At 40.1% G+C, this 27,423-nt stretch overlaps 1 protein-coding gene across 4 annotated transcripts; it reads left to right on the forward strand.

Annotated features, from left to right (window-relative positions):
- Window positions 1-321: 321 nt before the first annotated feature.
- Window positions 322-25,912, forward strand: LOC109995264 (myotonin-protein kinase). 4 transcript variants are annotated; one of them, XM_020648930.3, is made up of 15 exons: window positions 326-1,299; window positions 13,527-13,618; window positions 15,728-15,811; window positions 16,032-16,127; window positions 16,234-16,382; window positions 16,543-16,636; window positions 16,812-17,009; window positions 17,505-17,753; window positions 17,859-17,938; window positions 18,035-18,131; window positions 18,283-18,440; window positions 18,648-18,745; window positions 21,306-21,367; window positions 21,587-21,661; window positions 24,457-25,912. In XM_020648930.3, the coding sequence occupies exons 1-15, from the start codon at window positions 1,134-1,136 to the stop codon at window positions 24,556-24,558; spliced, it is 1,800 nt and encodes a 599-aa protein (XP_020504586.2). In that variant the 5' UTR covers window positions 326-1,133; the 3' UTR covers window positions 24,559-25,912. The 4 variants fall into 4 exon arrangements, 3 of the variants coding, with proteins under 3 accessions (XP_020504589.2, XP_020504586.2, XP_020504587.2); XM_020648931.2 differs by lacking the exon at window positions 326-1,299 and adding an exon at window positions 13,207-13,345; XR_010668692.1 differs by lacking the exon at window positions 18,648-18,745 and having other exon boundaries at window positions 322-1,299; window positions 24,457-24,522.
- Window positions 25,913-27,423: the final 1,511 nt, after the last annotated feature.

The following is a 27,423-nucleotide window of genomic DNA, read 5'->3' on the forward strand; positions in this document are numbered from 1 at the left end:
AAAGATCCTGAGGGTTATGGGACAAAGAAGTCAAGCGGTAGACCCAAAAAAATTTCACCTGCCAGAGAATGTGACAGGATGTCTGTCGAGACACAATTAATTAATTAATTAATTTGCTTTTATGGGTTTTAATGAAACATGGTGTAAAGCCCTATTCACACGGGACTAGTATTACCTGGGGACCTCATTTGATTAAGAAATTACCCCACCACGTCTGAGTTTTGTGCGGCGCATTCGCACGGGATAAGCGAAGTCTGTGTTTTAACTCGAATTTACTGACTTTATCCCCTAGATATGATGTCAAGTGTTAACCTTTCCTGCTTCAGCGGTCGGAGCTAATCATTTTTGCTGCATCATTAAGAAAAGTGAGACAGAGGGGGACAGAGAAAATACAAAACATGGCGATGAAAGGTCTGACCGAAGGGAAGAGTGTGGAGAAAATAAGTGAAAAAAGTTTTTGTAAGGTTGACACAATAGGAAATTTGCGCTCTTCATTACATGACCGAGCAGCTAGCCTGGATTCAGGTTGGTGGTTCCTGTTTGCTCTGTCACAGAGAGAGAGGAGGGGAAGAAAAAACAAGGCTGTGTGATTAAAAAAAAAAAAGAATCAGGTGACAGTGTTGCTTCAGGGCATGTACATATTTCTTTATTAGGATTCAGTGTTGTTGAAAGTTTGGAGTACTTATAATAGAAGGAGAGGAGTGAAGAGGAGAGGAAGACTCAAACACCAAAAAAGGTCTTGAGTCAGAGCTAGAGAAACTGCAGGCTTAACAGATGCTTCACAACAGTGTGGAGAGAAAGGCTAGGCAGAGACAGATCCACACACAGGCAGAACGAGGAGGGAACTAACAAAGATGAGCAACAGAGAGAAAGGTAAAGAGGAACAAGAAGAGGAACAAACTGAAAAACAGAACTCCTGTTCTGAGAACAATAATTTGGGTTAGACAGAAAAGGCAGGTCATCCAAAAAAAAAAAAAAAAAGTTCCAGGAACGAGTGTGTCAGCTGTTACTGTAAATGTGATCCTCAACAGACCAACCAGAAAAACTGAAAACCCTGAGGGGGAAGAAGATCAAGGTGCTCTCTCAAATCAAACAAACACTGGTACTATAAGATCTCTCGACCTTCAGCAGTCATGTCAACTAGCCCTAGCCTTGGAGCACCTGACTTGGCCCAGGGCACCCAGACTTTGGGACCCGTTGGTCTCCAGACACTGTTGGACCTACTGGTTGGTGTCTACCAGGAGTTCTACTCCTCACCCTTCACAAGGGAGAAGTATGTCTCCCGCTTCCTGCAATGGGGTGAGTGTATCCATCATGTTTCTAGTTGGTGCTACTTCTTTTTTTTTTAAAGATTTATTTTTGGGCTTTTTGTGCCTTTAAGGGAGAGAAAGGACAGAGAATAGAGTTGGATATCAGGTAGAGAGAGAGTGGGGAATAACATGCGGGAAAGCAGCTACAGGCTGGAGTTGATCTGCCCGTTTGGAAGACTACAGCCTCCATACAGGGGGCGTGTGCACTAACCACTGCGCCACCAGCGGCCAAGTTGCTGCTACTTCTGCTTGACTTAACACATAAAGCCAGTTACAATTGAATCATTTTTTAAAATATTGACAAATTGACACCAAGACAGGTCATATTGCTGGTCAAACATTTTTAGAATAGGATAGAACAGAACAGAATATCTTTATTTGTCATTGTACAAGTACAACGAAATTCGGTCAGTTCAAAGAAACCTTTGTAAAGTGCTAGAAATAAAATACAAATATGAGATTCTAAAAACATATCACACATTCATCCACATTCATTCACATTCTTTCACATTCTGCTGGGGTACACATACAAATTACATTAGATTACACAATCATTGTTTTGCAGTGTTAAGTGCAGTTACCGCCCTCGGGTAGAAACTGTTTTTCGGTCTGTTTGTCCGTGTTTTTATTGTCCTGAAACGCCAGCCTGAGGCAGCAGTTAAGCAGAGAGTGTTCGGGGTGAGATGGAGTGCTTTGCGCTGAGTAAAAGCGCTGCAAGTACATGTTTTCTCTATGACAACAGTCTCTTGAAAACGGCCGCTGTATTCCCGACACTGCTCTGTTTTTTTAATGTATGTTTTATATTTGAGTTTTTTTTCTCTCTTCAGTATGAGCATCAAAACACAGGATGCTTGCCCTCCTTTGTCTGGACACGGAGCAAGGAGGATGTGGGTACAGGGCATGATCCGTAGAAAACAAAAAATACAGGGAATATCATACATTTTGAAAAGAGTGCCAGTGAGGTCAACAGCACCTTTCTAAGGGCATGTATCCACAGACAACAAATATTGTGCTGGCAGCGTTTTCAATATGAAACCATTGTAGTTCAGTGTTGTTAGCCCTCAGCGTCAACAGTTTTTTTGTTGTTTCACTCAGTGCTCTCAGGCCCGCCACATTTATCAACACTGTGATCAGCCAGATACGCACGTTTCATAGGACCCACGTGGACCCTGTGGTAGGATGATGTATACACCCAAATCTGTGCTGTTTTCTACACCAGATAGATAAGTGAGGGCCACAGTGTCCAGACAGAAAGTCAAAATTCTGACTTGTCAGACCTAAGGACAATTTTCCACTTGACCTCAGTCCAATAGCCTTGACCCGGAGTAGTTGGAGTTGCCTCTGGATCTGGTCTGGGTCTTTTCTTTGAATGGTTGAGTTTCATCTAACATTTTTGATTTCAGAGACAAATGTTCCTGCATACAGAGATTCCTCAGATTCTCTGAGTCTTTTAAATACATTGGATACTGTCGACCAGTGGTTCCCAAAATGGGTCGAGCCACCAAGAGAGGTGTTAAATTTAAACTAAAACCATTTAATTCAGACAACTCAAGTTTTTATCATTTAAAATATTCATTGCAGCAGAACATAGTTTGTGTTTGGTGTCTACAGTTGGATGCTGGGGTGGTGGTATGGCTGCATTAGAGTACAGTACTGGTGCAGGTCAGAGCTGGCATTGAAAGAGCAGAGGGAGAGACCTGAAATCTTGCAGCTTAAATAGACCACTTATTGGAGGGTGTTACCAGGTGATTGTTGAGAATGAGGCATGTCTTCTGCCTGCCTCAGAGCAGCTCAAGATGACTGCCTGAACTAGCTTGCAGACGTTGCCTCATATCATTAAATAAAATGAAAATGAAGTTAATTTGCAAAAATACTTAAAATGTAAGTTTGCACATGGCAATGTTGGGGTCTGCTGGGCTTTACACATAATGATGCACTAACCTGTGTCTATTAAATTTGTGTGTCCACTCAGTGTCAACATATGGAGAGTACTTGTATTCTGCTTCTAGCCTTTCTTACAATAAATTATTTAATACAATTTGTTTTTTATTTAGGCTTTTGTGTTCTTTTGTGTTGTTCTTTTGTTACCAGTGTTTTGCCTTTTAGCGCTTGTGTTTGCTGGTGCAATATGTTACACTTTAACCACCTCCAAGGACAGTGGGGTCTCCAGTCTCTGGCTACTTATTTTGTGGATCATGAACTGAAGACTTTGGGAACCACTGCTGTAGACGATGACATTGCCCGAATCTTTGCAACTTTATGTTAAAAACATTATTGTTGTTGTTATAACTCTTGTCTTTAAATATGTAACAAGGATCAGGGAATTGTAAGACACTGGAATAAATGTTTTCTATTCATCAGTCTGTTTTTCTGGAAAAAACTGTGATGTAGCACAGGTCACATGGCCCAGTCTACTGACCCAGGGCTGACAAATCCTTTTATGTCAGGAGACCTTTAGCTCCTAGGCAAACGTTTGTGTGTGTGCCTGATTGTTCACTCTCTTCACAGTATCTAAAATAGTTCAGGCTGTGCTTGTGTCTGTCTTGCATTCCTCCATGTGTGAGAAGGTGGTGGGGGGGGGGTTTGAAATCCTTCCTCCATGAATGATAGCTGCTATTTTTAGCTGCACAGAGTAACTCACATCCAGACAGTCGCTCAGTTGAGGAGAACCTCCCGTTATGGAAAAAAAAGGCTGGAGGTATAACCAGGGCATCAACACTCTGTGCAGAGTTTGAAGGAGGTCCTGCTCCTGGAGCCAAAATTAAATGAACACATCTTAAATGCATAACAGTTGCCAACCAATTAGCAAGTGCTGTAGTTAACATCATGGAGTTAAATATGCCATTTAAAAGAGAAGCAGTCTTATTATTTTCCATCACTGTGGTAGCAGGGAGAAAAAGATGCTGTGTTGGCTTTATTATGGTGTGCATAAATGGACATAAAAGCATGCAATAAGAACAATTTAACTTGTCCATTAAGATTAACTAACTCAAAACCCTAATAAATAGTAAAGTAAGTTAGGTGTCCGTTGTCTTTTTAACAAATATTACACAGTGAGATGATATGTTGTGGCTCTATAGAGCTGTGATGCTACATAAATCATTTGAGAAATTGTTAAAGCAGAAGTTAAAGTAGCAGAGGTGTAAAAACACACCAGCATTGGATGATCAGTACCTATAATGGTGCAGCTACTATATACACTATAGACAGTATGCATAGTGAAAATAATGCCATCAATAGAATCAACATCAATTGAATCTTTCACACAAAATGTGTGTGTGTGTGTGTGTGTGTGTGTGTGTGTGTGTGTGTGTGTGTGTGTGTGTGTGTGTGTGCGTGTGCGTGTGCGTGTGTGAGAGAGAGAGAGAAAGTGCTGTGTGCTAGTCAGCAAACAGCAGACTGCTCCTTGGCTGCACAGCAAAGCTTCTGTCTGGGAGCGAGAGGGGTCCATTTAAATTAATTTATGTGTCATCTTGCATCCCTCACTCGCTTTGGTACTGATGGGACGCTGCATTGCAGATTCACATATCAAACCCCTCTGTATTAACATTCAGGTAAGCCCCCTTTTTAAAAAATATTACAAAACCCCTTAGTTTATCTTCATAAATGGATGGATATCTATGGCAAAGATTGTCTTATACAAGAAACCCTTGTTCATTGAATCATGTAAGCTAAATGATTTAACATAGCTGATCATTCCTTCCTTTTAAATTTCCACATTAAAGATCTGCGTTATTTATTACTGAGGCTTTTTATTTAATTTTCATTCTTGTGATCTGCACAGTAATCCATCACTGAGCTCTTATATTGATTTAATTATATATTTGAATACCATAAACAAACTGCTGCTTTACGTGATGCCACAAGACTTTGACTGTTTTATTATCCTGTATGAAGTTGTAACGTGTGAATATATTTCACCATCACTGCATGTTAAACTGTTGTATTTTCTGCATATTAGCAATGTGAGAATAAACTGAAAAAAAAACCAATGGTGTGGAGGTATGTCATTCCACACTGATCATGTTGTACGTACACGAACGAGCATCATCATAGACCGCGAAACACTGGATAATTACCGGCATAATGTTTACAGAGGTAAGTGGACATACACATGTGAAAGTTTAGTTTGAAATGCTTTATATTTGAGACTACTAAACCATATTTGACTCTTGAGTGCTGACACAATATGAAAAAGAAACGTTGATAGGCAGCAGATGAGGAAAAGACGATATTTTCACTACTGTTTTATTTAGTTTATAAAGCCTATTAACCTTTCGACCGAGCACCGCATTGGACAACAATAACACCATTATCAACTGGAATGAACAAAATTATGTAATCTGGGTCTATGTCACTAACCGCATGGAGTCTCTTTGTGAGATTTTAAGCTACATGCCAGATGTCCAAGGAATGAACAATGCCATGGTGCTTGTGCCTCCCTTTCTCTGGATCTGCAATGAAGAAAAACACAAACAATCACATAACACCAAATTCTCCTGAGTTTCTATGGTCTGGACAACTTTGTTATAACTACATTACAATATATAAACAATGTACATGCATTGTTTGTATAATTTTAACTTTTAAAAGCTGTGCATACAGACATTGTAGATGTTAGCAACACAAAAAAATCCCCCAAAATATATACTCACGTATTAGGGCTGCATCAGTCACAATCTCCTTGATTTGGATCTCTTCAATTAGCTTGTCGAACGTCCTAATGAATGTAAATTTTTCCATGGCATCGCTCTTCCTGTCAGTCTCTCTCTTGTCTACAGTCACGACACTGATGATGTCCATGGTGTCTAGCTCCATGGTTGTATAGGTACAGAATTGGGCACAGTGACCTGCAGAAAGAAATAAGAATTATATGAATTATTGATGCTCAACCAAGCATGCTGAAACAATAATACAACATGCAACTATTACGCAACTATGTACAAGAAGGTAAGATTTAAAAGGTTAGTGTGCAAGAATACAGTTGTAAAACTAAGGGATTAACAACGCTGTAATATAAAGTGGATTAGCACAAGCTATCAATTCAAGCATTTAGTGGATGTGGAGGCTCTCATCCATGCATAAAGTGCAGTGAGGAATGAGATGGATGATTACTAAAAAGACAGTTATTCTTGATTGGACTGGCTTTGTTGAGGACTGCTGCTCTAAATGAGGACTTTAAACTCACCCACTACACAACAGTTGCAGTACCTCGTAAAAGCAGCTTGACGTGAAATGGTGGAACACCATCACACTCTATGCCTGTGATGCAGTCACTGAAATTGTACTTCCGGGTGGGTAGCTGGAGGAAAGTGGACAGTTGCATTAGACTGCTGTTGTAAGCAATGCAAGAAGGCTGGTTAATGAGGTCACTCTCAACAGCAACTTTTTCTGGACCAAGGAAGGAGGGCATGTCAGATTAATGTTGTTCTTGGTCATCCAGAATGTTTGGCTCATGTGAAGGTACAGCCTCATGGTCATGGATGTCCAGAACAGCCTCTTCACGTCCAATAATGGGAAGCCTATCAATGGCTATTTGAATTGCACTGCTTGCGCTGTGGTAGGAAAAATATGAAAATGTAACCCGATGTTTTACTATGAATGACATGACCAACTAATGACTACAAGACAAGATTTGGTCGTGTATTTTTTTGACTTACATGCTTTTCTCAAGGCTGTTAGCTTGTTCTTCATCCACTAGAACTGAGTCTTCTAGAAGAGGTCCATGCAACCGGCACGGCCTGCGGTCACACTGCACCATGACTAGGCACAGTGCCTAAGCACAATTACCTCTTGTACATGACGTCGTAATACAACACATGCATGCTTTATGTTATTATGAAGCATGCTCAGTTTACAAACAGGCGGACTCAAAGAGAGAGAGAGAGAGAGAGAGAGAGAGAGAGAGAGAGAGAAAGGGACGTGCAGTCGAGTCCGCGTCTGCACATCGGAGAACAACACAGAGAGCATGACAGATACTTAACTGATTTTGCGGTTTATTTTAAGTCATTTAAATCAGATACAGCGATAAAAAAATAAAAGAGCTGCGAGGCCGAGACTGCAGCCGAGTCCGTGGCCGCACATCGGAGAACAGCACAGAGAACGTGACAGCTACTTTGTGGCTTATATTGAGTCATTTTAGTCAGTTACGGCCATAAAACTCTGGATTTCTCCATAATGAAGGCTGTCAGCGTTGTGTACCCGCATGCTTGTGCTTGTGCATGAAGTGAACCGTGCTGAAGGACATCTCTCTGAAGTGTGCCAAAGCCAAGGAAGTGTACCGTTCTCTAAGCACGGCACAGAGCAGTCACACTGGGCAAACTGACTGGACTTTAGTGTTGAAGCGTGTTTGGGCACGGTATGCCAGTGTGACCGCGCCCTTAATGTGCACAAAATGCTACTTATGCATGCTCTTTTAGTGCCAAGCATAAGATCAGGATTAAAGATCCAGGCTTGACAACGAGAGATAAGCAGACTGAAACCGTTACATTCATTTTGCATCTTTGCAGAGCTCGTGTGTTCTATGACCTCCTAGGTAGGGTCACTGAAAATGGTGTTACTTTGTGTTTTGATATGATGCAAAACCTGATCCTTCCTAAAACACCAATTGGACAGGCTTATTACTCTCGCCAGTTATACCTGTACCTGTTCGGAGTTGTTCGACACCATGGAGAGAACAGTCATCAAAACAAAAGACGATGTATATCTTTACGTATGGCAGGAAAATTAAAACAGTAAGGACAGCAATATGATTGCATCTGCACTAAGTGACTGCTTGAAGGTTCGCCTTGAGGGGGAAATCCGTAGATCCGGGGCACGTCGCCTTTTTAGTGACTCTTGTTATGGACAAAACAAGAATATGAACATGGTATTCATGCTCATGGAACTTCGTCAGTTTTTCCCCAATCTTGCCATTGAATACACATTCCCAGTAACTCCAGTCCATAACATCGATCAGGCTGCTTGAGCTGGTATGTACTGACTTTTGGTCAGCAGAAGACTCTAAACACAAGTCTGTCGATGTCTTAGTGATAACAGACCATTTTACTTGAATGGCTCAGGCATTTCCATGTAAAGACCAGACAGTTAATCAGGTAGCAAGAGTTCTCTGGGACCGCTATTTCTGTGTCTCTCGCTATCCCAAAATGTTCCATATTGACCAAAGTGCTAACTTTGATAGCCGCTTGATAAGTGAGCTATTGAGAGTCTCAGGCGTGATGAAGTCACACACAACCCCCTATCACCCTAGGGAAACGACAGTGTAGAACGACTTAATCTGACCCTAAGGGCATGATCCGTGCATTATCTCGAGGAAAAATAGATAATACTCACTGGCCAAGACTCTGACCTTTATGTACAACTGCACAGCCCATTCGTACATTTTGGTAACTTTGTGAATGAACCGTTTAAATCTGTCTACCATCTAAGAGTAACTCTTCTCTTAGGTTGAAGCTGTAACCATATCTATGTAAAACATCTCATAGCAGCAGAGTTTTATTTGGTTTGGAGCCAACTGTCTGTTGCAAGCAAAAGTTTGCTAAGAATGAAATGTATATGTCTGACATTTACGAGTCAAGCTGATGTCTTCTTTCTGGCCTTATAGAGATGTACCAAAGTAGCCAAGAATTTGTAGCATGTACCTTCTAGCAGAATATAAGCAAGTCTATTAACATTCGTGATTGTTAACAATTTGTGTTCTGTTGTAACTGTCTGACCTCAGCCGATTAACCTGTAGAATAATCCACAGTCTGTTTAGCGATTTCATCATTGGATTTATACAGCAGCAACAACCCCCACCCAACAATAAACAAACAAAGCCATTGCTCTAAAGGTTACGGGCCAGAAAAATGTATCTGTCTACAGTATCAGGCTTTAACGCTGCTCTGTGACAGGTCACAATGTTCCCTCCTGTGCTGAAAACCCTCTCAGAGGGTGAGCTGGTGGCAGGGATACACAGTCAGCGCCTTGCTTGCTGGCTCACTCGTGGAAAGTTTTTTCATGCATTTTCCACCATTCCAGGGGTTCAGTTTCCCCATTTGCATCTGGAGCTTTTAGGTAGTTCTCCAGCTCTGCCTCAACTGACTGCAAATCAATGACTCCTGTGTTGCTGGGGCTCATTTGGGGCATCATCTGCCTCTTCTGAAGCCTGTAAAGTAGAAGGACCTCCTTGGTCTCCCTCCAGAACCTCAGATGTCACTCTCATTTTTATGGCCTCGATCTTGTCCGGCTTGATATATTGGCTCTTTGGATCAAGCAAGGATGCCATGTCAAGCAGGTCATCTGTTTCTTCATCATCATATTTCTCATTGAGATAGTCCATGACCATTTTCTTTATGTCTTTTATGAGCTGTGTTTTCATCATTTGAGGGGTGAAGAACATTTGTTCTAAAGAGGTGCAAAACAGGCTTCAGGTATGACACACTCACATATGATTCACCAGAGCTGGAATATGTGAACGCCAAATGTGGCTTTAAGGCCTCGCCCACAGATTTGAGAACATCCATGTCCTGCCTGGTGGGCACTAAGTGCCTGTTTTTTTTAGTCCGCAGTGAGGACCTGAGAGATGGCCTTGTGCTGCTCCACCACCCTTGCCACCATCTTCTAATGTGAGCCCCACCTGGTTGGTGACTCTGTCGCCAGCTTGTGCCGGGGTAGGTTTAGCTCTTCCTGAGCAGCTGCAAGGTCTCTCTTCTTTTTCCATGAGAAGGAGAAGGCTGACACAACTTTTTTACACAGGCCCAAGGCTCGCTCCAACCTCTTATCCTTCCACACCCACAAATAAAAATATTATTAGGCAAACAAAAAATGTGACAAAAACATCTTACTAAAACAGCAGAATGTTAAAAAATTTTTTTTTTTAGAACAGACATATGAACATACCAATATTTAAATCAGTATGCTTTGTGTATTTCAGTTTCAAATATTTCTCAAATATGCTTGAAATTGTATCCATCTATTTAATTTTTAAAACAAAAATGACTAAAATTAAAGTAAATTACTTTCTACAACTTAAATATATTTTCAACTTACCAATAGCAGTGTGTAGTCTATGTGCAATGTAGTCTATGTGAAGTGGCCTTTACTATGTTTGCCCCCCTGTCAGTTGTGATGCATGCTTGTTTGTCTTCACTCAGCCCCCAGGAAGAGAGTGCTTCAATCATTCCTGATGCAATGATTTCGCCTGTGATCTTCAGGAAAGTAAGCCGTTTGGAGACATTTGCTCTGTAGATTTCAGTTATTATATTATAAGAGAACCGTGAGGCTCAGACCTTTCGGCTAGACCACATATCACATGTAGTGGTGAAGGATGAAACTGTGTGCAGCTGCCGCTGCAACCTCTCCCTACGCTCTGTTTACATCAGGGGAAGTGCAGTTAGTGAAAAATGTTTCCAGCCAGGTAGCTCATATCTGGGGTTAAGTACATTGATAAGCTTCTTGAATCCCTGATTTTCGACAGTACTAATAGGAAGCATGTCTTTTGCAATGAAAAATGCAACTGCATTCGTAATGTCTTTGTGTCTTTTTGTTTTTTTGTCGTAAGGCACGGTGCTGGAAAATGCTGTAATGATAGTTTGCTGCTGCTTGGGAGCGAAACTCACTGACCCGGTGCTTGTTGAGGGTCTGCTAGCACTCATTTGGGACTGTAATTTTATTCCTTCAGCGTGTTCTAGCGGGTGATACTGTTTTAAATGGTGGGATAAGTTTGTCGTGTTGCCTGTCTTAGGCACAGATTATCAGACTCTAAGTAGCCAAAATACCTCCAAACAACTGAAGATTAGCCTTTCTTGTCTATGATTCTTTCTGTATGCTTTGAGCAGGTAGGCTCAGCGTTTTCCTCCGGCTCATTTTGCCTGTGTTGTATTCTTTCCTCTCTAATGTCTCTGAGCCTGCCTACCGCTATCCCTGTGAAATGAATGGCTGTTCGTCATCATCGTCTTCTTCTCTTTAACGCCGTTTGGGAACTAGCGTTAAAGGCGCATTAGCGTCCCCCCTTTTCCCGGTGTTTGGGCAGTGTAATTACAGGTTTAAATCTATCAAAATTTTATTGAACATTTTTAATATTTCTGTTGACAAAAATTATATTGCGATAATTATCGTTATCGTTTTATCACCCAGGCCTAGTCCCAGGTGTCAAAATCCCGGCCTGACTCGCTTAAATCTCTGTGTTCCTGTAATATTGATGTTTTCCTGTGTCACTCAATGATACAACTTCCCTATCTAAACAAAACTTTCTGTACCTGTCTCGCTTTTTATTTACAGAGAGAGTTTCTCTGTAAATAAAAAGCTCTAGACAGCGCCCCTAAGGTCTGGAGCACTTCCGTTGTGAAGGCTTAGTTTGCAGTGTTTCTGTATTTGCAGTTGTTTTATGAATATGTGTGTTTTTGACTTTGTACTTGAAGCTCATGTGATGTTAATGCAGTTGTTTTGCCTTTTTGCAGAACTTTTGATTCTTTTGCAGCGTGTTTCAGCGTCTGTTTCGGGAGTTCGCATTTTGCTTTTGAATGGTCAACCATATCATCCACATCTGTTACAGCTGTTCATCAGGTCACTGTGAGACACAGAGGGTCAGGTAAAGCCACAGAAAAGGCCCCATACTCCACTGTACTAACCTGGTCAACTTCATGCCCTGATTTAACAGTACCCGCAATCTGAGGAACAGAACAAACATCAGAGATACTTTTCAGACATCCCAAACAGGTAGAGAAGTAACCACAACAGAAGGCCTATAATACCCTACTACCAGCAATATCATTCCCAAGAACAACATGCACACCTTGTATTGGTAGCGCAAGGCGCACAGCCATAACTACCTCACCCTGAACCAAACCACAGGGGAACAGGGAACACCTTTAACCCCATAACCCTAACCCTAACCCCACACCAGAGTAAAACTACCAGTATCAGTTAACTGAGAAATGACAGCACAGAATGTATGAGTCCAGTCCAGAGCCCCAGTACCCCTCAGGATTGTCACAGGCACTCTAATCACACTTCCTGTTAAAGACACAAAACCACCACGAATCAAAGGCGCAAAAGCAGCCATAATAGCCGGCTTGTAAATATCATTTATATAATTTCATTTATAAATGTAGTAATCCGACTCAGAAGCACATTCTTGAACTGTTCAAATATCATTAACTCACATAAATTCTAAAGTCTAATACAATTTCTGAGCTTTCCCTGTAAGGACGCACTGCAGCCTGAGAGCAAAGTCTGTGTCAGTCCAATCGAGGTCTGGGCAACACGGTCAAACAACACAAAAAAATCAATCTGGGTCTCTCTCGTGAAACTGTGACAACAGACAGACTATTAATGTCAAAGGGACAAAACAGACTGAGGACCCTGTCCCGAAACATCACCACACCCCCTACCATCTTTATTAAAAGACAGGTGGTATCGTCTTGTCGCGCGAACTTTTTTACCTGTCTTAGACTATGGTGATCTTTTGTACATGCTTGCCTCTGCTCCTTAAATGTTTGTAAATCAAAAATGAAAGACATGGAAGTAGATTCTATTGGATGCCGATGTTTTTAGATCGACTGCTTTAACTACTGACTCCAAGATTTGACTGGTTCTAGATGATATAATAGATGGTTCTATTTTAATGCAAAATGTAGTGTCTTTGTAAATTGTACTGTGTCTTTCTTTGTGTCACTGTCTGGAACTCTGCATTTTTTGCTACTGCATGTCTTGGCCAGGTTTCCCTTGAAAAAGAGGTTCTTAATATCAATGGGACAAACCTGGTTAAAAAAAAGGTTAAATAAAGCTCTAATTTAGACTTTTCTGGTTGCTGCCGGATACGTTCGACTTTAATTTGTTTTTTGAGCTCCAATTTGTGCTTCAACTTCTGATGTTCCATCTGCCAGAAGCTTTTTCTTTAGCTCAAAGTAAGACCCTTCGTTTGAACAGGAAAAGCAGCAGAAACTGGACGCGCTTCCTGATCTGCGGTCAATACTCCAAACTCAACTACCTTGGACTTTAAGCCACCTTACATTTTTTAAATGTGTATCCCCAAAGTCACAGAATAATACTCAGTAAGTTTAAGTAATTGTTATTTTGTGCAAATCCAAACATTCCTCTGGCGGAGCTGCAATAAATGCTTCCACATCAGACATTTTAACTCTCAATATTTACAAATACAATATTAAGGACTCCCTGTGTGCATCTGGACTGCTTATACTTTTAAATTTCCTCTCTGATGTACTCCAATCACAGCGGAGCCCCTGGTCAGGCAGGTGAAGAAAACTCGGATCAAAAGAGAAGACTTTCAAATCCTAAAGGTGATTGGCCGCGGCACATTCAGCGAGGTGAGTCAGCCTGAGCAAGGAATTATACATTTAAAAAGTCAATATTTTCAGTATCTTTAACAACTTGACACACATATTTCCTCTTCTTTTTAAGAAAAGCGTGTTTTCTAACCAACTGTAACTGGATCCTACACTTTTCTAAATTTTCTAGGTTTTTACCTCTTAATGTAATTCTTACCACCATCAGATGTAATAATTGTATTTACACCTGGAGGCAAAATAATCATTTATATCCTCCACATCAACACAATTAATTTCATGAAGAATTATTTTGCACATAATTTTTATTCAAGCTTTTCTTGACACACATTTGATGAAGCTTTATGATTCAAGTTTCATGTCTTTCCTTTTCACCCTCGATTCTGGAGTTCCTGTTAATTAATTGCAACTGTCAAATTGAATGACATCATGACACAGCCATATGTCTTGTTAGAGGCTACATGATTTAATTGCAACTTATGCATGGGTCTAATGTAAGACATGGGATCAAATATTTCTGGATGTTGTTCTCTGCTTCTAAGCCACCTGCCACTAGCTGGTAACTGTATCAGGTGGGTTCCACAAAATGGACAAAATATCATAAATGTATAAATAAATAAATGTATAAATAAATGTCTCCTGGTCTATAAAACCAGGAGACATTTCTTCCTGCAAGGGAAGAGGTGAGGACGTGCTGCCTTTAACACGGGCCTTAATCAGATTTAAGTAGGAGTTAATTTACTTTATTTTCATTGAACTTTTGTTGTTTTTATTAAGTTAACATGTGTTGGGTTACTAGCTGTAAATAAATACTCACCACTTGAAAAAACGTCATCTGCTGAGTTGCCTTTCTACCACCTTCCTAGACACTTGTGTTAAACGACTTTACAATAACTGTGAGTACAGGCCAAAAAAAGGGGGCACCATCATGTTTTACCTGTCTCAAACTATACTGTCGAGTCAATTTTTTTTAAGTTGAGTTAAAATAATTTCTGCTTTTTAGTCTTATATTCCTCTTCAGTTGTAGAGAGGCCTCAAACATTTTGAGTTGAGTTCGGTCAAGTCTAATGTTTTATCTCAGTCAATGATTTCCTCCATTTATTTAGTTAGTTTGGGGCCCCATATATCTTTTTGCATTTTTGTCTTAACTGGAATCCCAGAAAGGAAGCAGACCCAGATTCTCACTCATTGATTGGACGCTGCAGCGGATCGGACTTCAGTGAAACTTATCAACATCAGCTGAGTTTAATAACAGAGAAAAGATGGACATTAAAAAGACGCTAAACAGACTGTAAACATCTGTCAGTTTGTAAAGAGTCAGTCTGTGATGAGCTGAGAGTAAAAAAGTGTCTGACATGAGGAGTAACAACGTAATAAGAAGCACAAGTTCCATAAAATTAATATAAGAGTGTAGGCCAATCACCCCCGACTTTTATATTTGATTGTTTTCTGATTCACCATCAAACAAAAAGTCTGTTAATAGTGTTAAAACCAAAAGATCATGAACGACTCCATTATTAAAATTGTTGATATTTATTTTCATGATCACTCACACTATTTGCCTTTTGTAATTTGATCATGATGAGAATGACAGTCTGACAGAGTGGGAGTCGTCCGTCAGAAACACGTTTTACATTCGTCATGATCATTAATGATCATACGGTTTGAAAATCTTAGGCATCCTGTTTTGCTGAATTTTTTTTCCCTAATATAAAATTGTGATGGAAGCAAGTGAAGGAAACGTGGATGCAGTCTAAGAGAGGTACCCATGGACTCGAAACTGAGTTTTGTTCAAGCTGCAGGGAGGAAGGTTTGTTTTAAACAGTGAAACTCGTATCAAATATTTCATGGCTGGCCTCAAATTACACTTGAAAACATTCTCCCTCCTAGCTCATCATTTTTATGTGGACAAAATTGTGCTCTGTCAGCTCCGTAACATAATTAAGGTACAGATAGTTTTTCTCCACATTGAGATGCAAAACAACATCACACTGCAAGGAAAAGGAAAACTTTTGGGGCATTTTTGTGCCTGAATATAATCCATACATTATTAGTATATCAGGCCCTCATTGGTAAATCCCTTTTTAGTATACATCCCTGAGGTGTTATTCTGTCTTCTCTTTGTTGCAGGTTGCTGTGGCGAGAATGCAAAGCAATCAACAAGTGTATGCTCTGAAGATTATGAATAAGTGGGACATGCTGAGGCGAGGAGAGGTGCACACAGACACACACTTTGTCAGGACAAACAATGAAGTCAGGTTACAACAGGTTTCTTTATTGCATGAGCAGGGCTGAGATTAGAGAGTAAAGAGAAGTCTTAATGAGACCCATGCTCTTTTATTTACTCTGGATGTCTGTCACATGGTTTCATGCAGCATTTGGTCTCTCTGACTATGGCTTTTATTGATCCATCTTATCTTTGTGAGATTAACAGACAGCTTGTTACCAGGAAGAGAGGGAAGTTTTGCTGAGGGGTGACAGACGCTGGATCACAGAGTTGCATTATGCATTTCAGGATGACGACTACCTGGTAATTTCATCGTGGCCAATCACTTCTGACAAGAAAGGATTTAACACAAATGTAACACAAATGCTAGTCTCTAACATATGCATTTATCCATTTCCCCCTCCATCAGTACCTGGCAATGGACTATTATGTAGGGGGTGACCTGCTGACTCTACTCAGTAAGTTTGGACACCGGATTCCTGAGGACATGGCTCAGTTCTATTTGGCTGAAATGGTCATGGCCATTGACTCGGTCCACAGACTGGGCTATGTACACAGGTACCTCTTTATGCTTAATAAATGTTGAACATGCCACACTGTACGATATATATATATATATATATATGTTATTTTATTAAGTAAGATCCCACGTGGTAAACATGTAGTTTTGGATGAATTGGCAAAGACAGTCATCAGTTTTTCTGCTTTTATTCCGCAGAGACATAAAACCTGACAACATCCTGCTGACAGCGGAGGGACACATCAGACTCGGGGACTTTGGTTCTTGTCTCAGGCTCCTTGAAGATGGGATGGTGAGAGGCACTCACAGACAGTCACTTCTAGTCTCATGAAAATGATTCAAACCATTTTTCAATACAGTTTCATGCCACTCACATGTTAGCATAAATGTTGAAAATTCTTGTCATCATATGCTTTTTAAGTTTTTTTGTTTTTTTTAAATCAATCAGCCTGCATATTTAATCGCAGGTTCACTCATCTCTTGCGGTGGGGACCCCTGACTATTTGTCTCCAGAGATTTTAAGGGCAGTGGAGGGAGCTGGAGGTTATGGTCGTGAATGTGACTGGTGGGCTCTGGGTATCTGTGCCTATGAGATGTTGCTGGGAAGTGCACCCTTCTATGCAGAGTCCATCTCTGAAACATATGCAAAGATCATTCACTTCCAGGTACATATTGACAATTGTGACACAAAAAAATATGAAGGACATGTCAAATATTGAATTTTAAATAAACATGGTCAGATGAGCAGATTAAAGTTGTTTGTTGCAAAAACTAAAGTTATTTAGAGGGAAAACATCCTGCATTAACATTCTCATTCAGGAGCAGTTGCTCTTCTGTTTTTCATCAAATTGCACCAATGTACCAGCAACAGAGTCCACTAGTATGCTATATAAACTATATATGTATATGTATATGTATATATATATATATATATATATATATATATATATATATATACATATATATATATACATACATATACATACAAGATGTAAAATAAAGAAATGTCAAATACTAAGATATGAATGAAGCGTTACATTTTTCAATTGCTTAACTTTTTATTCACTTTGTATACTTATATCATCATTAGTAATGAACAAAAGCTATGTCATTACAAACAAATACAAATGCTAATGTAATGGGGTTTTTTTCATGCCCAGGAGCATTTCGAGCTCCCTGCTTCTGGCCCTGATATTTCAGAAAAGGCTTGTTCTTTCATCACTGGCCTCATCTGTGAGAAGGAAGTCCGTCTGGGGAGGAAAGGCTTCAGTGACTTTAGAAGCCATCCTTTCTTCTCTGGACTAGATTGGGGCTCCCTACATAAACTCTCTGCCCCCTTCCTGCCTGAAGTATCAAATCCAACTGACACGTCCAACTTTGACATTCTGGACGACTGTCTCAAGAAGATGGTAATGTTCTTTCACATTGTTCCTCTAAATGTTGTGCCTGAAAATGTACTCCATTCTTGTACACGGAGGATGCAAGGATCACAAATAATTCTATAAATTCTGCAGGAGACACTGTCTGATGTCATAGAGAAAGCTCCAATAGGAGTACACATGGCTTTTGTTGGATACTCCTACACAGCTACTAGGTGAACTTTACGTTACGATTTATGACTAACTGTGACTATGTCTAGCCCAATTCTGGAGTCTTACTTGGTGTTGTTGAATTGGTCTCCGTTTTACAGTCAGACGGGGGCTATTGACCGCAGTCAGGACATTATGATGCAGATTGACCACACCACGCTGAGGGGCTTTGAGAGTCTTTATACACCAAAGAAACTGGTGAGAGGACATCACCCTTCAGTCTGTACATATTTGAACTTACCTATAGTTCAGTTTGTATCAGTTTCCTCATATGCAGCATTTATTAAACAGCTCTGTATTTTCAGGTAGTGATTACAAAAATTGCTCAGTGTCTTTCTCTGCTATTCAGGGCCAGCTGTGGCAGCTCACAGACACTCTAGATGAGCAAACTGCACTGTTGGAGCTCCCATTTACTCTAAATCCTGGTCCTCCTGCATCCACACACACCAGCACCACAGAGGAGGAGCAGACTGACAAAATGTCAGATCTCAATGAAGACATGAAGAGGTATTCATTGTGCTTGCTAACATTTTGAGCCTGCATGGCAAAATAATCGTTCACTTTGCAGAAAGCCTGTCTGTGTGCATAACAAACCACTTATTGACAACTTGCAATGGGGATTCATATTTTGTATTGGAATGTACACAATTTACAACTTGAAGCTTTACTGAACTCAGAGAAGGAAAAAAAACAATATTTCGGTCTTTCTAACAGACGGTTACAAGAAACAGAAAGGAGAAATTGTGAGCTGGAGATAGAAATGGAGCGATTAAAGGAGGGAATGCAGGACAGGAGACCCAACAAGGAAACAGGCAAGGGATCAACATCATCACCAACTTTATCATCTTCATCATCATAGTCACAATTTTTATCTTTACCGTCATTTGTCCATTTGTCTACATAACTTCTATTTGTTTGCTTCACCATGTCAGGACATCGCAGGAACCATTATCCTCAGATTTATGATAATGAACTTGACAAAGACTCTGTAAAATGTGACAGTACAATAGCTGCAAATGCCTAGACTTTCACTTGGAGACATGGGTAGCATCTTCAGAAATGATGAAAATTCTAAAACATTATTACCTAAAACAATACATGAACAAAAAACATGGCATAAAGCCAAGTACATTAGAAGCAACACAACTGTTCAATTCTCTTTGCATTATTGACTCCAATGTTTCCATAATTGCATCATATTAACTGTTATTGCATTTTTTCAGCTTGTCTGTGTTTTGCCTTTGTATGTGCTTCTGACTTTGCATCCTTTATCTCTTGCAATGCATTTCCCTTTCAACCACCATATTTCAGGTTTAGCTAAAAACACTGTTTTTAAACTACCTAGAATCCATGAACAAGTGGAACAATGGAATAATAGACAATCTTGTCTGTTTTCAGAATGACCTTAGCTCTAACACACACATACACATAGTGCTGAGACTCTTAAGAAAAACATAAATGTGATGTGAAATGAGACCTACAGATGAGCCACTCGGAATAAACACAGTGCTGCACAAACCCATCAGCATCCGCTTATCCTGGAGGCCTCAGTCAGAACATGGCGTTAAACAATTTGTAAGGTCTTTTCTACCTGCTCTTTGTGTCTCAATATAACATTTGTTATGAATTGGCACTATACAAATAATGATTGATTGATTGATTGAAATACTTACTCTAAGAATAGCCTATGTTGTTATATATTCTGTACAATGTGTTTTAACAGATACAGTGTTGAGGGTCCTTCTGCTGACTGATGAGTAAGGTTTAAATTAGTCAATCGTCATCTTTCGTACAACGCCAATTTTTGTTATCTCAAGACACTTTTTTTTGTGAAACTTAGTTCAGGAACATAGACAACGCCTCAAACACCACCCATTTCCGTTTCATACATTTTTAAGCATGCCTTAATTTCTCCTACTTCTCTGACGCTGATATCACATGAGCTGGGACAGGTACGCAAGAAACACGCCTACCTTTTTCCGTTGATCAGGAACACATCCTCAACGCAGACTCCAATCAATATCTACACTGGTCGGGGTCCTTTTAATCACCTCATTAACAAACTCCACAAACTTCATTTCGATTAAGATCTGCCTGCCAGGTCAGGGTGTGTCATGCCCAATACTAAGACTTCCCTTTCAGAATAATTTCATCCCCTATCTTTCTCCACAAACAAATGTATGCATCCCTCATCCCATCTCCTTTCACTCCTTTTGCCCCCTAACAATCGGAATTTCAACTTGGAAAGTCTGGACAGAATATAACTTGTTTTAACAGGAAGTCAGGCAAGGAAACACACAGAGCATCTGGTCAAATTCAAAGTAAAACACAATATACAGACTCATGATCATATTTTCAATCACTTTATCAACATTATGCCAAACAGGCACCAAAGTGCCGACGGACTGTGGAAATTGGGGTTTATTTGACTTTGGATTTCTTCTCACTAAGGCACTATCATCGCCTACCGGGTGCAGAAGAAATGCTTTTCTCACTGCTACACCAACTCTGACTACATGTCAGTCGCTTCTTCTCAATACTTCTAGTATCTCCTCAGTTCCATCGTTCCTCAACCCAAATCTGACTCCTACCATTTACCCTTCAATTTACCATGCTAAATGCTAATTTTTGTATGACAGAAAAGCAAGAAATGATGACGAAATGAAAACCTACCTTGGCCTTAGCATCCAATAACATTACAATGCCCTGTTCATAGAGGCCATCTTCACAGACTCATAGCCAGCCTGGCCTCCTCCACACTGCACTGCACCAAGGACACCATCTTGGTGCCATGTCGGCAATAAAGCCTCTCAAAATCATTTGCTGCAGCCTCAGATGCTGGACTGGTGCCAAGTTAGCACACGCCACACAGAAAGTACAAACTCTATCTTACACACTGACCTAACAAACTTGTGAAGACAACACAAAAAAGTAAGCTATATTAAAGTTAGCAAAAAAACTCCCTCACACTTCCAAACAATCCACTCTCAGCTCCACCCTCACTCCACCAAAGAGAGACAGACAGAGAAAGAGGGGGGCAAGCTCATTGTGCCAGGTCTCCCGGCAGTCTAAGCCTTTATAGCATAACTAGGAGCTGGTCCAAACCTGAGCCAGCCCTAACTGTAGCTTTATGAAAAAAAGAATGATTTAAGCCTACTCAAGTGTGTCATGGATGATAAAATTGCTCATTTCACCTCAGCCACTGCTTTCTACTTTGCTTATTGTTTCCCCCCCGTCACGCTCAAATCCTCTTCGCTTTCATCCCCACAAAAAAAATGAACTGTTCTGTCTGTAGCGTTAGAACAAATCAGGCTTACCAGCAACAGTTGCTGCACAACATGGCTCTGATGTTCCTCTCTCCTCCTGTCCCAGAGCTGAGTATCTGCCCAGCATCTATTGCTCTGCCTGCCCACAATGTGGATGCACCATGGGATGTAAGCCTATCTTTAATCCACTCTCATATTGTCTCTTCCTTCCACGTTGAAACAGCATGTCTGTCTCTCTTGTTCATTTGCAGAGGCTTTGCAGTTGTTTTGAAAGTAAAAAAGAAGAGGTTAACATATGGAAAAACTTTTACAGATTTTTCTGAAATGTACACAGCAGGCCACCTCCTTCTCGTGACTGTTCACTGGTCTGACCTCCTTGTGTTACAGAGGGAGAATTCGCCCCCAGGCTGCCATTACCCACTGGTGATACCGCTGCATCGACACCTGCTCCTGTTCCACAGGGTATAGACCTATACAAAAACAGAACTCTGACTTAAGGATTTGATGTGGACATTTTGATGCCACAGGGCTTTTGTGTGTGGTAGATTATTTCATCAATGGTGGAAAATAAACATGGTAATGAGTGTTATTCTTATTAAATTTAAAATGTCAGTAGTACATGGTAGAAATGCTCCAATATGAGTAAATTTTTAGTCAAATTGCAGATGGGGTGTGCAAAATCAGCTGCCAGAATCACTTCTTATGTTTTTGATGTTGAGTATACAACGTTCTGAATAAGCAATTTTGGCATTGCAGTTGCTCAAGGTCGTCTAGGGCTAACTACATTCAATAATTTATGGTACAATATAACAGTGATTTTTTATTAATCAAGCCTTCTCAAACAAGGTGCAAAAGCAAAAGCTCATGGTTCAGTGTGGGATTTAAAGATGCACCTTTATCATTACAAATCAGGGTAACATCAAAATGATTTTTAAGTTGTTATTTGTGAGGTTTGCTCTGAGCAACTTCGTTTTTTTTCCAATGGTTGGGCAGAAGCTGTGTACACACATCAACGCCAACATAACAGACAAGAAGCAGAAAACGGCAAAGAAAAAGGCATGATGTGTATCATAACCTTTGACTGTACTAAAACGAAAGTATATATACAGCTACTTTTGTCTTTTTATGATTGTGGCAGATGGTGCATTAATCCCCAGTTGGGGTGCAATTTCTCACAGGTGGACAAGATGTTTGTCTAAGTTTGTTAGCTTGATGCTACCACAAAATCCCAATTGCCAAATGGCAATAACGGGCTTGCAGAATTAGCATCTTGATCGTAACTTAAACAATCTATTGTTTCTTTGCATAAGAGATGACAAAAGTTTCTTAGCATCTCTATGTAACGCTGCATAACGCGTCATGTCACAGGCAGGTAGGCAGATATGGTCTGAACCAAAAACATTTAGTGGTGGTACCCAATGTCCAAAACCAGGCGCAGTCACACTTTCAGAAAGAAAACACATCTACTAATTTATGTCATCCTATACAACACTTGATCTCCTTACTTGATTCTAAGTCATTCCAGATGGCTTCTGAGTGATCCATGTTGTGTTTTGGTCAGTGCTGGCCGAGCTGCCTTTCATTATTGCTACTTAATGTGAGCGTGAGCGGATATCCAGTGCTATGGGGTTTTGGCAGGCAGCTATTTCTTGCAAAATCTCCCCACTAAAATGTGTTGCAAAGTAAGTTGCAATGTTTCATGATATTCTGTTTTATTCCAACAACACAGACAGCAGCTCAGACAAGCTGTCTGTGAGGTGACGATCAAGGATTGCTCTGGAACGCATTCATCACGTCTTTCTTTACTTCCGAAACACAGCCCGTGTTGAAGGTTGCACCTTTACCAGAATACTTTTTTTGCCAAACACAATGTCAAGTGTTTCATTTACTTTCTACTTCAAACAGGAATTGTTTTGTTTAAGGATGCATGAAGCTGAGGAAAGGTGAAAAATATGAAGCAATAGGTCAGTCAGCTAGCCAGTGATGGTTGTGCATATGTATTTCTATTAATGGCTGTGTGTTAATAACTACGGTGGCCGGTAGGGGTCACACATTCAGTAACTGATGAAACGACAAACATTTTTAAAAAGCGCAGCATATATAGAAACGCTGCACATTCAAAAGCAAATGCAAACTCCCACAACAAATGCAAAGGCTGAAATGCGCTGCAAAGGAAACAAACGCGTTGCAAATAGGCAAAACAACTGCATAAGCATCAAACGCGCTGCAAGAACAGAAACAAAACTTAAGTCAAAAACACACATACTCAGAAAGCAACAGCAAATTCAGAAACGCTGCAAATTCAGCCTTAAACAGAAGTGCTCCAGGCCTGTAGGGGCGCTCTGTGGAACTGTTTATTTTCGGGAGAGAGTAAGAGAGACAGCTAGGATCAGAGAGTTATGTTTATATAGGGAAGTTGTATCGTTGAAAGACATAGAATAACATCAATGTTACTGAAACGTGGAGATTAAAGCGAGTCCGACCGGGATTTTGGCATCAGAGAGCCGAGTGTTGGTCAGTGGTACAGCCACGGGATGCCTGGAGCGCTAGTGCTAGCTGTGGTAGCTAATGAGCTCCAGCTCCAACTCATCCCTCTGCAACCGCTTTGCCAGCATGACACTTCGTGCTTTCGCCATCCCTGGAGTCCCGGTTGAACTCGCTGATAGTCTCTTTCCTACAGTTTAACATTACTCCCCATCATCAACCAATTACACTTTACCCACGGAGAGCCCCGTGTCCCGGGCCTGACAAGGTCAAAATCCTGGTGGACTGAGGTCCTGTCCTCAAGCCGGGCAACAGTGCCGGTAGCTGGGCAGCCAACTTAACAAAGCTACCGGTCAACCAGACCTCATTTCTCAAAGTTGTGTGTTCAATTTAAGAAGAATTTCTTCTCTCAATGTTTGGAGGGGCAGTGCCTCAGCACCCCTTATTAACAAACTGCCACTGGAGTTAGGTTATTCTCTAAAGAGCTCCGCCCATCTGTTCAGCGGACTATCAGCCAGTACCATAAATTATTTGAGCAGGCATGAAGAAGGATACTAGAACACAAGTAAAACTCATTTTGTTTTCTTTCATCCCGAATTAGTATTAACAATATTTTCATTGGACTAAACTAATGTGAAAATGATCAAGACATGTTGTGAATCAGCTATTATGGTAGACAGGTCTAAGAAATCTAAAGGCATGTTTGATGGAAAATAATTTAATTGCACCACAGCTGCCTAGGCTTATTTTGTTTCCTGTTTGTTCCCTTTCAGGTTCGCCTGCCACAGGTGAAGAGTGAGTCGTACCTGCTGGTGTGTGCAGAGGGGGGGGAGCTCCAAGCCTGGGAGAGACAATGTTATACTGAGCTCTCCTGAATGTGCTGAGGTCTGAACCCCCTTCTCCCAGCATCACTTTTCAGCCCCCAAATTTCCCCATTACTGAGGAAAGCAAGACCACAGGCCTCCACAGGAGCAGCAGAGGGTGTCAGTGCTGTGTGAGACTTTTAGACTAAGTTTTAAAGGATCAGAAAGGTAGCTCAGACTGCCAAGACTGCTTAGCCTGCTTTTACACGATCTATTAAAACGTCTGTCTTAACGTCAGATGATGAAGAGATTAGACAGAAAATAGAGAGAGATGAGCACACAATAAGAGGTACTGTAGGTGCAGACACTACTGATTAAATTGTATCTGAAATGAAGTGTGATTGTAAGAAAACGTTTTGTTCAAGGGGAAATGTATGAGGAAAAATATCGAAGAGTATTGCAGCGCTGCAGAGATGCCAACGTTTTAACAAATCTTTATCAAATCTTCATTAATGCAATGCGAGGACACCGGGACTGTAGTTTTTTTATCAGTACAAATGTGTGATTTATGCTAAAGTCTCATTATGGTCAACATGACCTCTTAATTGTCAGTGTGACCTCTTCAGGGTCAATATTATTGCAATATTTTAATTGTTACTTTCACAGTAGGCTACCTTCTCATCAACTCAAACTTGTATTGTAATTGTCTCTTACACAGGAGGGCGCTTAATCCCCAAAGACTTTACACATCCTCATCCTTGTCATACAATTCCCCCTACTTGTGCACCAATTACACAGGGGTGTCAAACACATGGCCTGCGGGCCAGATCTTGCCCGCCAACATGTTCCTCAAGTTGTATTGGGGAGACTGGGATTATATAGTTTTGAAAAATATTTATATTAGATTTCTATATATTAAATATTTTGATATGTATTGACAAACATTTGTGATAAACTAGCAAAGTAAAATGTAAAATATGATACATTAAATATATAAATAATAAACCATGTGTCTCAGCAGAAAGTAACATTAAAAAACACTTAAAAGAAAGGTTGACATAGAATGCAGGCTATTTCATTTGAGTTGGAAGGGTGGTTTTCAGATGTCAGTATCAATACATTTTTGCCACAAACGACATCTGGCTGCAGTCAAACTTTATTTTTTCCCCCTCTCTATTGATCTTAGTTAGAATTTCATTGTGGATTATCAGGATGCTCTTCCTTTACATTCACCTCCAGTATACCTCACCCAGTGTCCGGGTTAAGCTCTCTATAAGCCGCCCGCCCCACCCCCTATTCTATATACGTACTTTCTTAACCCCCTCCACCAGTGTAGACTACTGAATCAATATAAATGACTTTCATGTACTTTCAGTGACTGTTTGCAGCTTTCAAACATTTTTATAAAACTTTATTTGTCAATGTAGCTTTGTTTCATTTATGACTTTAACTATTGTTAAACCATTTAAGAACCGACAGTGACACAGGTGTCAAAGATCCTTTAAATGTTCTGGGAAGTTCTGTATACAGCTTTATTTACAATGTTAAATCATTAAGTCTCCAAGTTACACATCCTGAACATCCCAGTGGGGTCATGTTAATTTGTGTTCCCACATGACAACATTTCAAAGATGTCTGTGCCAGGTCAACATATGTGGCAGAACTAGCTAATTTTAAATGGCTTGATTTTTGATACCAAACGCTAGTTCTTATGCTTTAATATAAAGTCCTAGAATACATATAAGCTGTTCTGACCACATTTCTTGTACAAATTGACATAAAACAAATCAGGAAAATACCATTGTCACATTGGCCTTCGACATTTGACACTAAACAAAGAACACTTTATATTGTTTAAATTATTGATTAAATAAGGAAACCATGAGGTCGCGAAGGTGGTACATCTACCTGTTCTGGCAAACCATAAAGTTATCTAGGCCTTGTTGGTTGCTCTATCTCAGTCACTGTACGACTTGGTTTCAACAAGCGACTGAAACAAAAGAGCTTAAAGGCAGAGGGTGCAACAAACCTTTTCCTCCTTCATCACTTACTGCCACATCGTAACCACCACCCATTAGAGTTCATTTTGGAGTTGCAGATTATGTTTTCATGGACCACGTTGCACACTGGCCTTGGAAATGTGGCAAGCCTGGTTGTTGAAAATTATGCAAAATGAACCAAGACTCTCTATAAGAAAAGCGGTGTGAGTCTGTGCTTCAGTGTGACAAACGCTGATAACAATGGTTCAAACTTGTGTGATGATAAAAATGTGTATGTTTTTACACCTTTATGTGTTTTGTCAGGTTTACTATATAAGTCTGTTGTTCAGTTTTCTGCAGCTACAGTAACTTTCTCAGAAGACCTTTCTATATGAGGCTGTCTTATTTGTTTTTATTCAAATTGTATTTGTTTGTTGAAAAACAAATCTTAAAATAAAATAAAAATATTGTTAAACCTTAGAAGTAAAGTTAGAATTTTGAAATATGTTGTGAAAATGCAAATGAATACACAAATGCATGGTCCTAAGGCAAAAGACTTTCAAGCTGAATTACTGTCAAATGAATAATACATATTACTATAAATGTACCAATGTAACGTGTCTAACATTACAGACCTTTGACACTAGAGGGTGGTATTTAGAAATACAATGTCAGAAATACTTGTATGTGGTCTATTAAGTCTGCTTGATGTTCCCCATAATTTTCCTATGAAGGGAAGGGGAGCGCTGCAGTTTTCTGTTATTACACTTTTGCACTTGTTTTTGATTTACATGGGAGTTTGATAGCAAATGTATTTTGGTTTTATTAAAGGTAAAGACAAAGCATCATTTGTTTGTAGTTTTGGCCTTAGTTCACCATAAGTCATTACTTGCTTTGTTTTGTTATTATTATCACTGTACTTGTGTCATTTTAATGAGTTATTTTTGTTGACTGCAAA

This window comes from Labrus bergylta, chromosome 14 (assembly GCF_963930695.1).
Source record: "Labrus bergylta chromosome 14, fLabBer1.1, whole genome shotgun sequence".
Lineage (NCBI taxonomy): Eukaryota > Metazoa > Chordata > Actinopteri > Labriformes > Labridae > Labrus > Labrus bergylta.